This window comes from Thunnus thynnus, chromosome 5 (genome assembly GCF_963924715.1).
Source record: "Thunnus thynnus chromosome 5, fThuThy2.1, whole genome shotgun sequence".
Lineage (NCBI taxonomy): Eukaryota > Metazoa > Chordata > Actinopteri > Scombriformes > Scombridae > Thunnus > Thunnus thynnus.
This window is the reverse complement of record NC_089521.1, coordinates 14,094,616-14,108,063: the sequence shown is the minus strand read 5'-3', so window position 1 is coordinate 14,108,063 and position 13,448 is coordinate 14,094,616. Positions and strand designations below refer to the sequence as shown.

At 43.3% G+C, this 13,448-nt stretch overlaps 1 protein-coding gene across 2 annotated transcripts in view; it reads right to left on the bottom strand.

Annotated features, from left to right (window-relative positions):
* Positions 1-427: 427 nt before the first annotated feature.
* Positions 428-13,448, bottom strand: part of furinb (furin (paired basic amino acid cleaving enzyme) b) — an 81,463-nt gene continuing 68,442 nt past the window's right edge. For both annotated transcript variants that reach the window (XM_067589355.1, XM_067589356.1), the window contains exons 8-16: positions 12,089-12,261; positions 8,136-8,348; positions 6,276-6,376; positions 4,466-4,569; positions 3,742-3,859; positions 3,361-3,540; positions 2,997-3,124; positions 2,207-2,335; positions 428-1,242 (exon numbers count right to left, since the gene is read on the bottom strand). In XM_067589355.1, the coding sequence (XP_067445456.1) occupies positions 536-1,242; positions 2,207-2,335; positions 2,997-3,124; positions 3,361-3,540; positions 3,742-3,859; positions 4,466-4,569; positions 6,276-6,376; positions 8,136-8,348; positions 12,089-12,261 (1,853 nt within the window). In that variant the 3' untranslated portion in view covers positions 428-535. The remainder of the gene's footprint in view (positions 1,243-2,206; positions 2,336-2,996; positions 3,125-3,360; positions 3,541-3,741; positions 3,860-4,465; positions 4,570-6,275; positions 6,377-8,135; positions 8,349-12,088; positions 12,262-13,448) is intronic.

Genomic DNA, 13,448 nt, shown 5'->3' with positions numbered 1-13,448 from the left:
ATTAGGCCATCCCAGTATGCTGCAGACAAAAGGTTTCTTACTATTAATGAAAAGCTTGTCAGCTTTACTCTGACTGTAATCTGCCAGGAATCTTATGAAATATTACAATGTTAAAATGCTGCAAATAGTCTGTTTTAGGAACAAATCAGATGTACAGTATATTTGGTCAAGTAATGTGCTCTACTTGTTTGACAGATTGGAGGAAAAATGATCAAACAGGTCATAAAATTAAAAGTGAAATAGTTGCATAACACCTTAAATTGGTGATAGTGTTGAATGCATGATAAATACATCTGGAAATATCAAACAAGATAAATTCACAAATGTAAATAAATATGTGACAGAACAAAACACTGAGTGTATTTAATGTAGTTGGATGGGGTGTTGATGGGACGGTAAGGCCTGTGTTTTGTTTTTTTTCCGGAACCTGCGTGATTCTTCTTCATGTGTCGGCTCCGTACAGTCAGGTCTAAAAATCTGACGAGACCCAGGATGTCGTGGTATCAGACACCACCGCAGCAGACGCAGGCTTCAGCTAGATCGAGCTCTGCGTCTTGATAAAAGCTGTCCTCTCGCAGTGACCGTCCACTTCCTCGCTGTCTGATTCAGACTCGTAGGCGATCATGTCCTCGTCCCCCCACACAGTGGGGATCCCCTTGTAGGAAATCCGTGCCTTCCTCTCCCGTCCTTGGCCGAAGCCAAAACCAAAGCCCACCCGCACCCCCCTCGTCTCTGAATACACAGAGGGCAGTTTGGTCCTCCAGCCCAGAGAGGTGCGACCTGAGCGCATCTGCAGCAAGAGGAAGACCCCGATGAAGGCGGCCAGGATAAAGGCACAGCAGAGCACGGCCACGACGGCAGGCAGCTGAGTGGACGGAGCTACGCTGATCCCTGGAGGTTCCTCATCTTCTCCGCTGTTGTCTGCTGCGGCTGGGATCTCCCCCTCTGGCTCAGCTCTGTCACCCTGGAGTCCCCCAGCTAGAGGGGATTTGCGCTGGACCTGGTTCTGGTGCAGGCAGGAGGTGAGGACCAGGTGGCTGTGAGGCGGGCAGGACAGGCAGTCTGTAGGTCCGGTGCCAGAGCAGGTGAGGCAGGCAGGGTTGCAGGGCAGGCAGGCTTGGACGGAGGACAAGTCCACCCAGTTCTCCAAGGAAAGGTTGAGGAGCTGCTGCCCTGAGGTGAAGCCAGGTGGACACAACTTGACACAACCCTGCAGGAAGAGGGAGAAGCCGGGGCTGCACTCTGGATGGGGAATGGGAGATGAAAACACGAGGGAGCTTAAGTCTCTTCCAATCCAACAAACATAATTAAAATCTACAGATACCCACATCCACACATAAAAATTATTTTATGGGTCCCATAATTTCCTAGGAAGTTTACAGGCAAAAATTACAGTGCATGTCGTTTAGGGCTCGATTTGTCCACAGATTATTTTCTCGATTAACTGACTAATTGTTTGATCTATAAAAGGTCTGCCTGCCTGTAATTTGCACACAGAAAGACAAACTTCGACATTTCTGCAGATTCATCTTACCTGCTCTGCACTGACTAAAAGATAATTACTTTGGTAAAAGAACGCTTTGTTACCAATTAGTGGAGATTGTCAGCAAATGAACACTGTCCGTTTTCCTAGAATGAATATATAATTTTAAATAATTATACTTATTACCAAATAACAAAGCCCTTTCCAGGAACCTTCTTGTTCCTTCACAGGAACTGAGGACCTGTAAACGAAAGCATTACTAATAATTCATGAAATGTAGATTTTGATTTTGTTTTCGAGGAGTCTGAAATAATCAAGAGGAAAGCATCTGAAAGCTCGGAAGCAGAATGCAACCTGCATCCTCATCTGCCTTTCAATGAGGGAGTCATCTTCCTCAACAGTTGTTGACAGTGCAGCAGCTCTTTGCACTGACGCAGTCTCAATCTCCCCTGCTGGTCCTCCAGACGTCCCACACTCTGATTCAAACTAATATGACATATGGTGATGTGTTTATTTATAGCGTATATAAACAGATGCACGAGTGGTTTGTAAATGGGCAATGTGAATTCACGACGTCCACCTCTCGCAAGTTGAAATAGCCGACACAGTCTGACCTAAAGCCTGCGTTGTAACAATGACTGAGCACCAATACAAATAAGCCCATTCAGCTTAAGTGGCTCCTGTTCAAAGTTTATGTGTCAGCGGAAGCTCAGATGATCTCACCGATACAGATCTGCTGGGCATCGAAGGTCTTGCAGCTGTTGTTGGACGGCCGGGGGAAGTCAGATGATGAGGGGTTGACAACGCTGGGTCCGGTACCCCACAGGATAAGGGTGAACTGACTCAACACACCTGACAGAGACAGAAGCAGACGGTGGGAGGGCGTGCATAAGATGTAGAATAGAATATCAGTTTAACACTTCTCAGAGAGGGAATTGGCAGGGAAACTTGAGAAGAAGGATATGTGGGTGGGAGGAAAGGAAACAAGTGATGTGAGTGGACCAAACACAACACTGGAAGAGGATCAACACCAGCGGAGTAAGAGACGCGTTCATATCTCATATCCCCGGCTGGTCAGAGTAAACAAAGCACAAAGGAAAGCTGCAGGACTTTACGAGTTGGCTCTTAGAGAATATGCTGCCTTTTGGCTTTTGGAAGAAAATGCAAACCATAGTTGGAGGAAAAAAAAAAAAAAAAACATTCTCAAGATGCTGAAGATTTGATAATCAAAAGGCTGCCAACAACTTTCTTGCAGAGGAATCTTTCTCTACCCAGCAGCTGTAATGTTTTAATCTGGTTTTGGTTCTGAGAGCCTCTCCCCCTCGGTACCAACAAAGGCAAGTGTTACAAAGGGAACAGGATGGAGAAGAGGGAATTGAGGAGAGGCTATTTAGAGAAGCATGAAAATGAAAAAGACTTGAGGAGCAGATGAGGGGACAGTGATCACTGGCATGAATGTGGGTCTGATGTGATGTGACCAGACCGAACAATGAATAAAGACGAGTACGGTTACCATAGTCACGTCCATTAGCTGCTACGTTTTCTATTTCCAGGGTCCATTCCCCTTGAGGATCCTCATCCCATGAGTGGGTGGTCATAAAGGCCCAGTCGTTGAATCCCTCCGAGGAAAAGTCATTTGGTCTGGATGAAAAGGGGAGAGACAGTGTTTTTGTATGATTTTTTTTTTTCTGCTTTAGAATGCAGAACATGTATTTCAGACAGAGAGCAGAGAGTATACTTGTGGGAGTATCCGCGCACAATTAAAACTGAGGCGCACACATGCATAGTGTGTGTTTGTTTCTCTGGCAAAGAGAAAGAGAGAAATATATATGAGGGGCTCGGTTGCTGGTGTGAATAGTCTTGCTGTTTTACTGTACCTGGGGAACAGCAGGGTGGAGCGTGTGCCCAGCGGACTGATGAGATGAACGGCCAATTTTCCTCTCTGGTTGTGGGAGAGAGTGAGACGAGCCTGAACGTGTTCCAGAGAGCTGACATACTCTGGTCGTCCCCAGCAGGCATCCACGCTCTTGCTGAACACTAGCTTGTTCCCGATGTCTCTGCAGGTTTGACAAGCGGAGAGGAGAGAGTGCTTAATGTTGTGTGGCTCAAGAGATGGACACAGACTACAGCGCTGTGCTACCAATCTACACAACCGTCCCAGCTCGGGCGAGAATATGACATCTATCAGACCGAGCCGGATGATAGAACAGCGAGCGCTTGTAAAACACACACGGAGAGCTCAAGATAACCCCTCTAACCTCGGTTCTGTGAGCATAGCGTGAACACACTGGTGCTGCGGCCTCACTGTGGTCCAATTCTGGGCTAAAGCCACCATAGCACCTGCATCCAGGAGCCCATAACCGTACGAATGACTCACTGTGGGGGGAAAAAAAGATGCAGGTATAAAGAGAGGATGGCAGGTTGGTGGGTGGTGAGGATGAGATAAAATCACAGAGAGACAATCCACTCTTTACAGGAATAACCATGGTGTTATATTTGTGCCTCAATCCTGAACATGCAGTCATATAGGTAATTTATTAAAAACAAAAAGGACTGCCCCTGTTTAAGTTTAGGTTAATAACTATAGCAGTATAGCAGGAGACAAATCAATCAGAAACGACCTACTCCATTTTTTTTTTTTGATTGGCTGAAATTCTGGCACTGTTTTGTCAGGTTAAATGAGATTGCAGGGAGAAATGTTAGGAGAGAGCAAATGAGAGGTTATGAAAGGGTCCTTTTGTGCATTTAATAGCGAAGAAGCAAATACATTTACTGAGTACAGAATATATTTTTCGCTTGCTGAAATTAAATTACTCTTTGCATGACAATATTTTGCTCTAAAAATATAAATCATGTGCTTGCTAAAAATTTTTTTTCTGTGCTCAAAATGTCCCGTCATTCGCTCAGGATTGAAGTGCAAATGTAACGCTGTGCAATACCATCTGTGCTTGATATGCGACTACTGATGGCAGTCGTCTCTACCTCTGCGTCCCACTCCATTAGTCTTCCAGTCTCCGGCGCTGAGGCGTCCCGGCTGTGATGTTCTCACCACCAAGTGCTGCATGTCCCTCCAGGTCAGGTTCATACTGCAGAGATACAAGGGAGGAGAACAAGTGGGACCATATTGACTTCCTGCCGCCGTACTGTAATAGCAGAAGGTGTTACTTCTTCTACATTATGAGAGCAGTTGGGTTTCGCTGACCTCGACTGTATGACAATAGAGCAGAGGAAATGTGAGGAGCTATGGGATATGGAAAAGGTCAGGAGTTTGTAGACACACCTGGAAATATGACACCGCTGAGCATTTACAGCCATACATGTATAAAATATTATACTGAGGCATAGAGGGAGTCCTGAGGGACATGTCAGTCAACCATAACAAAAGTATGGGTTCACATTATGGTTTTAATGCCGGTGTAAACTACCAGTATTAAAGGTACATCATAAGCTTTTGTGCTGAAAGGTCAGGGAACACAGTAAAACAGTGGATATAATACCGTGGAGGACTGTGTCTAGACCTTCCAGTAATGATGGTTTCTAATGAGGTCTGGGATTTTGGGATGATTCACCTTCCACAAAGTAGAAGCCTAATAAAAGTTTGTTGTTTTTTTTTTTTAAATATAGATTTATTAAGAGGCACGGTAGTTAAGCATTCGCAGAAGCCTTTTGAGTCACCAACTTCTGCGCAGGTTAAGATAATAAAACCATGAATCACACAGCTCGCCGAGAGCAACACCACAGCAGTCAGAAATAGAAACAGAATTGCACTGTAGCGCGTCACCTCCGCCGCTCTCCGCATCAGCATTCACATCTCGCGTCCTCTCATGTGTTATTAATGGACAAGATCCCCCATCCACTCAATGTCACCTCAGCGAAGAGCGAAGGGGGGGTGGGAGATAATAAAATAATAAAACACCAGAAAGCCATAGCACTCTGCCTATTAAATGATTCCATCTCTGTGAATTCCAGTGTGGTCCCAGTCAGATAAACTGGCTACCCTGTTATTACTGCTGCCTGTCGGGAGGGTGTGGAGGGAGGTGTGTGTGTGTGTGTAGGGGTGTAGTCACTGAGAAATACTGCCTCTAGTTTGGTGTTGAAAGAGAGAAAGAGAGAGTCTACATGGTGTAAAGCTTAGTCCTGTCTGTCGCTGCCCTTCCTCTCTTCATATCAGAGGTGACGGTGCTGAGATAAACGATGTATACCTGCACTGAAACTGGCCTGTGAGGTAATACTGGATATGATTTGACACCTGTCAGCTAATCGCTACCGCGGAAACGAGGAGAATTATGCAAAATAGGGGACTGCCGACAGATAAGAGGACTTAACATGCACGAGATATGACTAAAGATACGATCGTAATGGAACACATTAGAGCTACTGACAGAAACTTGGATTCTTTTACTTGGAGTCCTGAGTGAACGATAATAATGAGACATTCTCTAGTTTTAAATCTTCTCCACCGGCCCTACAGGTATTCAGATGTGTGTGTGTGGGCAGGATCTGCTGTTTTGTCTTGCTAATTAACTGATTATCAAAAGCTTAATTTGCTGAGGAAAGAATTTCTGGGCTGGGATTTAGGCCAACTCTGATTACCAGACGCAGGTGCGCAATTCCAGATACAAGTGCACGCACATACACACACACTCACTTCTCCTGCAAGCCTGCAGTGCTACATATCAAATTAAGTTTACAGTAAAATAAAAATTTTAAATTGTTTATGATGTTTTTTCTACTGTACTGACTACAAAATAGCTCTATGGTTACAGGAGGAGGCTGCGTCGATTGCACTCACTTGGCCTCCAGAGCCAGAGCGATGATCCCAGCAGCCAGTGGGGCCGAAGCGGACGTCCCCGTGTGAGAGTCTGTACACTTTTGCCTCAGGTCTGTGGTCACCTTGGAGACAGGATAAAAGAGAGGAAGTAGAGACAGTTAACATGACACATTGAGTTTCCCACTTCAGGATAAGTGAATGTCACAGCGAGAGAAGTTGAGTGTTAGACAGGGGAGGGCCTCGGACAATGGGAGCACTGCCTGCAACAGTTGGAGATGGGGGGGTGGGAGGGGAGGAGGAGGAGGAGGAGGAGGAGGAGGAGGAGGAGGAAAGACAGAATCAGCAGGTAGGTTCAGTCACAGGTCTGTGGATTTCTGCCAAAGGGTCACAAACGGGACAGCGAATGTCAGCCAAATCAGACCAGCCAGCTCTGGCGGTGGTAAGATGAAGTATGTTAGCACTCCAGGTATACCTCTGCTCTCGGTCTCTGCCGGTGCCAGAAAGCTAATGAGGCCTGTCTGGGTCACCATGGGGACACGTCAGGAATGACAAGAAGCCAGAGGGCAAGGAGAGCTGTGAAGGTTAAGGACATATTCTTGGTTTGCAACTGTGCCTGACAGATTGTAGAGCTAATGACCGTTATCTGTGGAAAGATGTCTTCGCGTCATAGGAGTAAACAAAGGGAGGGCACGAGCCAACTGTTAGATCACAAGTGGAAACAAGAATATCAAACACTAAAATTGTATTGTTTTCACCTATTATGTTTTTACTTTTGTAAACATATTTGACTAAGCAGCTAGTTAAAATATAGAGAAGCTCTGAACCATTTGAACATGTCAACAAAACACTTGAACACCATGTATCTACTAAAAACTGCATACTGACTTTTGCAATTTTAAGAAAATACAGAGGTTTGATTTTCAATTGTACTGTCATTATGATATTGTGTTGAGCACAATGCCTCAAGGGCCAATCAGTGAACAATGCATTTTTTTTTGCCACATTGTAATAATCTGTTTATTTTGTTCATCCTAGGTGTGAAAACCAGAGAAGGTGAATAACAACAAAGGGTGCAGAAAAGGCCGTCATGCTTAGTTACCAGTGCTGGAAACAAAATGTGTTTTTCTCTGGCTCTAGCTGCAAAAATCTATACTCTCAAGAGAGGACGGGAGACCAAATATGTCCACTGAATGAGCTACTTGTGAGTCTACATTGCATTTATTTGAAAGCCTGGTTTGCTTGGCATTTGAAAGTCTAAACACAAATCTACCGAACGCAAAAATACCAATTTTTGAAGGGAAGAAAATAGAATGGAAAGAATCCAGTGATACGACAAATGACAGTTTCTGACTGCTAAAGCAACAATACAAAGCGACTGCTGCGGTACATTTTAAATTGACTTCAATTTCACCCATTTGATGAGTTGTGTTTGCTTGCCTGCAGCGTGCCTCTGGTGTATTTTAGAGGGAATAGCAGATTTATGGTTGTTTCATGTTATTCTTTGTCCCTGAGGCGAATCTTTCTTCAGCTGACAAGCAGCTTGAAGGAAGCATGTGGCATTTCTCAGTGTTTGTCAGTTTTGCTCACTGTATGTTACACGTCGAGCACTCTGATTCTGACAGTTAGATGCATATTTTGGATTTTGAAAGAGGCAAGATTCATGTGTGTGTACACTTGAAAAGGGTTCATTTTGGATGTAGCGGCATCGACTTTCGGCTGACTGATTGCTGATGCAACGTATGAGATGTACAGTTATTTTTGCAATCTTGACATTTACAGTGTGTGTATTGTTTGAGGTATGAAAACAATCCTACACACAGTCTGAAGTATTCAAAGTATGTGAAAAAGAAAGAGAGTGTGTGTGTGTGTGTGTACACCCACTATCTGTTTCTCCCCCGGGTTTCCGGAGCTGAAGGTGGTAGCGAGGGTGGAGGAGCAGGGCTCGCTGTACCAGGGTACGTTGCCGGACTGCGTGGTGCTGCTGATGGACAGGGTGTAAATGCTGTTGGTGTAGCCATCACAGTTACAGCTGTCCTGCTCCCTGCCACCATTTCCTGAGGCCCACACGAAAATGGAGCCTAGTCCGCTGCGTCCCTGTAGTGAAAGGACACACATACGATGGCACACTTGTAATCCACAGACATTTACAGGATAGGTTAAGAGAGACAGACAGAGAAAGAGAGAGAGACTAATAAGAGCTGGTTGAAGTGTGAAAAACTGCTTTTGACAAAGATGTGCCTCTCACTGCTTAAATGCCTTGTCACTTTCATACTTTCCTTCAAAAAAATTGAACTGCTGCACAATTCTTATTAATACAGAAGACAGAAGAAATGTAATTATAAAATCTACTCAAGCATAAAACAATTTAAGAGCCTGATAAATGACAACGTGATATTTGGCAGTGAGATTGTATTGCTCCAATCTCCTAAAACACATACAGTATGTGACACATACATTTAATCCCATTGGGTTGGCACCGCCAATATGAGGCTAACAATTTTGGGGGCTGGTGGGAGGGGGTGGGGGGTGGGGGGGGGAGTTATGACTCAGATTAAAATTTGACTTAACATTTAAGTAAAGTAATAAACTGTGTCATTTGTTGGCTCAGGAGAATTTCTAAGATTAGATCATTCCTTTCGTTCCAAGGCACACAAACCCTTTTTCTTTATTGGCTGGTTTGCCCCAGAAATCGATGGACCGCCTTAAGCTTGTACGAACAGAACTCATAAGTTGTAGAAAATGTGTGCAAATTTTCTCAATTTGCCCTCCTTGCACTACTTATCTATGACCTTTACAATAGATTTTTGAGTTCCACTGTTTATTTTTAGGGCACTGTTTGGTCTGGCCACTTCCTATAATATTTACCTTCTTTCTCTCAATATGTAGCTGATATTACCCTGAGCTCTGCTGAACAGTTGCTGCTGACAGTCCCCGGAGTCCTGGCTAGAGATGGAGACAGAGGGCAGCAGGGCATCTGCTGTCAGGGCTCCACAGCTCTGGACTAGCCTCTAGGCAGAGAGCAACCTCACTGTCCTTTTGTTAAAGTTTTACTTTTAATTATGGCCCGAGCACAAAGTGCCAGCAATCTACTGTTTTTTTTAGAGACTGTTATTATTCTCCGATGTTCAACATCTCTGGATATTCATGAAATTCAGTGAGTTCACTGCTCTCATCATTCTGGACACAATACATATTTTTATATACTGACAGGAAATCAGCCATTTTGGATTTTGTGCGTCAATTCTCATTTTTACGAACACGTGTTTGAGGCCATGTTGTTTTTGTGCTAGTTTATTATTATTTTTCCTCAGAAATGTTTGAGCAAATTCCTGCCAGTTGGTAAATGGTAGAGACATGAGATTTTGCCCATTGATTGGAAGTTGTCTGCAAGTGCTGCCCAAGAGATATGACCCCAATCGGCCAGATGATGGCGCTGTAACAATGAACTTTACGTTTTGGCCTGTAACCTTTGAACCGTTAGTCTGACAAGCAAAATTCTCTATTTTTCTGGATTCTGTGGGTCCAGACAAATCTATCCATGTAAGCCACACCCATTTGTAGATTTAGACAGATTTTCTGCCATTTTGAATTTTTTTGTAAAATTTTTGACATCTCCTTCTAAACCGTAGATCTGACTGCTACCTAATTTTCTGTGGATCATTATTGGACCAAACTTATCAAAATTTGCATAAAGTTTGTTGACATCTTTTCTTTTTTTCAAGATATTGACCAATGATCTTAAAAAGGGCGTGGCTCAGCACATAAATAGACCAAAGTCAACACCTGTTTGGCCAATCATCACAAAAAGTGCAGGATATGTCCACATAAGTACCTGAAACATCACACCCTGAAAGTTTCATTCAAATCGACTACTAGAGGATGCTACAGATGCAAAAAAATGGGCGTGGCATCACACAAATCAGACTTATATATCAGAAATTGTTTGTCCAATCATTACAAAACTTGAAGGATATGTTTCATAACAATGTTGAACCACATGTGTAAAACTATTTTGAAATCTCTCAATAGGGGGCGTCACCAGTTTCAAACACATGCATGTGCCTGCTGCCAATTGACAGTTTTTCCAAACATCACCAGACTTGGTGGATATTTTTTAATGACGCTGTTGAAGCTTTCAACTTCTAACTGTCTGTGTTGGCTTGAACCCCGGAATCTCCGCTTGCGGCTATATTTTTCTATTTGTCTTTGGTCTGTTTTTCAGTGTTTTTCTCACAACTCAAAAGTCACTCAAAAGTTGATTAAAGAAAGCCAAATTTTCCATCAATGCGTGAAAGCAGAAACACAGACAGACACTGTGTCTTCAGAATAAAACTTTTTACTTGCTTCTTCTACCTACAGTTTGAGCCGAGTGGGTGGATAACATATTCATTTTTGGAGAACAAAACTAAGCAAAACAAGAAATACAGAACATATGGAGAAGAAAACAGATAAAAGAAAGTGGAGGGACCTCTCTTACATTCCACATACAGATAACAGCAATGAAACAGTTGATGGCAAGCAAGAAATTAATAAGGTGCGAGGAAACACATGTTTAACATTCCTTCCTTCCTCTCAGTCACCCACAGATACATACAACCACATGAAAAGCGGAAAAAAAAAACTTGCTGTTTTCAGTCAGTGTTTGATGAGGAGAGACTGAAGGAATGTCTTGCTACTTCTTTTGTTAAAGATTGTGATTGCCTGTCTTGTTCTGTTCTCTGCCGGGCCTGGCTGTTTTTTTTTTTAAAAACAACAACAACCCCAAAAAAACCTGTCACATCACCAGTTGTCAGGACTGTGACGCCAAATGTGAAGATATTGGAATCTTTGCTTCCTTATCACTGTTGTTGCAATGCTGTTTTCTCTGGCATGGTTAATCAGAGACATTATAAGCTCCTAAGAGTACAAAGGGACCTCAATTTGACCCAAACACAGACTTCAAGTGGGCTTGTTCAGAGCGCTATTAAAATGATTATCCAGTGAATTACCTTAATAGATTCCTACTTCTCCATCTCACAAATTTGCTTTCTTTAGAATCTAGGAAAAAAAAAAAGTGCCTCTACTGTAGTGTTTGTATGATGCTGTCTGAATTGTACTGTATCCAAACATGAGTCTTGCAGCTGTAATAAATACTCCTAAACCTTCCAGCCCAATTTATGACCTGACGCTGCCTTTGCTGCAGGTTACAGAGGCCAGATGATAACACTTCAGTGCCAGGGGTTATCTCGCTGCCAGGAGAACACACGCTGTACCAGAAAGGTCCTGTTGTGCTGCTGTCAGGCAATTTTCCTTCCCTAACACACCGTGATGTGTGGAGCATTTCACATTTAGGACGTGATATATGAATCACTCTTTTCCACCAGGAATTTGTAGTGTCATTCATTTATACGCCAATTACTGCGGCCTTTGAATCTAACTATTGTTCTACATCAGTGACTGCTGCTCTATTTCTACTTTCTTCCATCTTACATTTATCATTTCGCTGTGCTTTTGATGTAGCATGCTAACACGTGAGAAATGATGACATTAGCTTTAGATAATATGTCTTACTCTTTATTCTATCCGACACTTAAGGGCTAATCATAAGGCAGTTAACAAACTCAACTTGACTTCGTACATTTTGGACAGATATCCTCCATCAAAAATTGATACAGTATGATTGTATTTGTGGAAAACTTAATGTAATAATTGATATAACAGGAAGGCTTATATGTTACTGAACAACAAACATTCAAACATGAGGCTTATAGAACAGCTGTGAGTTTGACAGTGATGTTTTAAGAAACAGGGAAGATATTATTAGACTTAAAGTCCAAGCTGATGCTCTGACTGACCTTGGTGATTCCCTGGAGGAAAGCCTCCTTGGCCAGCTTGGCAGGGCCGTCCAGCGACTTGCCGTCGTCTTCTGGGCCCCAGCTGGCGCTATAAATGTGGATGTGCTGAGGGTTGAGGCTGAGAGAGTGGGCCTCCACCACGTCTGTCACCTCCCCATCCAACATACGAACTCCTGTAAAATGCAGTACAGATTAGGTTAAAGAACTAGAGATGTGAGAAGTGGTGGAGAGAATGACAGATGGTAAAGAGATAGCAAGCGTGTGAATTTTAGCTTCAGATAGGAGGAGAGACGTCAAAACCTGGGGGGGAGAAACACTCAGCACGAGATGACAAGTAGAAAAAACTTGTCATAAAAAGACAGAGAAATCAATCGGACCACAAATTCCCATTTTATCTTCTGCCACGAAAACAAAAAAACACAACAAAAACATGAGAAACAAAAGACTTCACAGGAAAAACCAAAGACTTCACAGAGTTTCATTTTTTAATGAGTAACCATACAAAGCTTCACCCACAGATACTGCTCCAACGGATACTACACTATTTCACCCTAACATAAACATAAAATCCAGCTGGTTCTTAAATTAAGCAACCCTGTCGCCTGACTCCAACAACCACACAGAACGGACAGTAGACAAATCTAACAGACTGCGGAAAAGAGGAAAGGCACACACACACACACACACACACACATAAACACACACGTACATATAAATGAGCTGAGAGTTTACAGAGCCTTCGACAGACTGCTGTGTCCACAGGGTAGCACCAAATGTCACCTTTCATCATACCTGAACGCAACCCTGTCTGTGCCTTTGAAGTGAGCAGCCTCAGATCAGTCCTCTGAACATTAATGGCTGTAGAGAGGCATGAAATGAACCACTCTCAAATAAGGTCCATTACTGGGAGAGGACCCCGGGACCTCGGAGGCAACACTATGACTGACGACGTCCACATTAAGACTTCAATAATCCATTCTAGATAACCCGCCTGGCCCTGCAGGCGCAAACACATGCCAGTAGGGATGTAGCCAAAGCAGTAATTACTCTGTTGGCGTGGGGATTCAGCGTAACACAAGTCTGAATACTGAGTAGCCTGAAAAAAAAAACTCGGCTAAATATACAACACAAAGCAGAACTCATGCAAAAAGCACTCGTACGGACAGATTCGTTCTTAAAATGCACGTACGACTGATTTAAAAACATTTATGGCATTCATCAGTTTTCTTGTACTTACAATTTTCTCTTAGGTACGAACGAAATTTAGTTTTCCAGACTCGTCGTGCATGTCATGAATAGATCATCTCTGCCTTTCTTCACTGGGGAGAAACTCTTGCTTGACTTACAATTTTAATGTCCT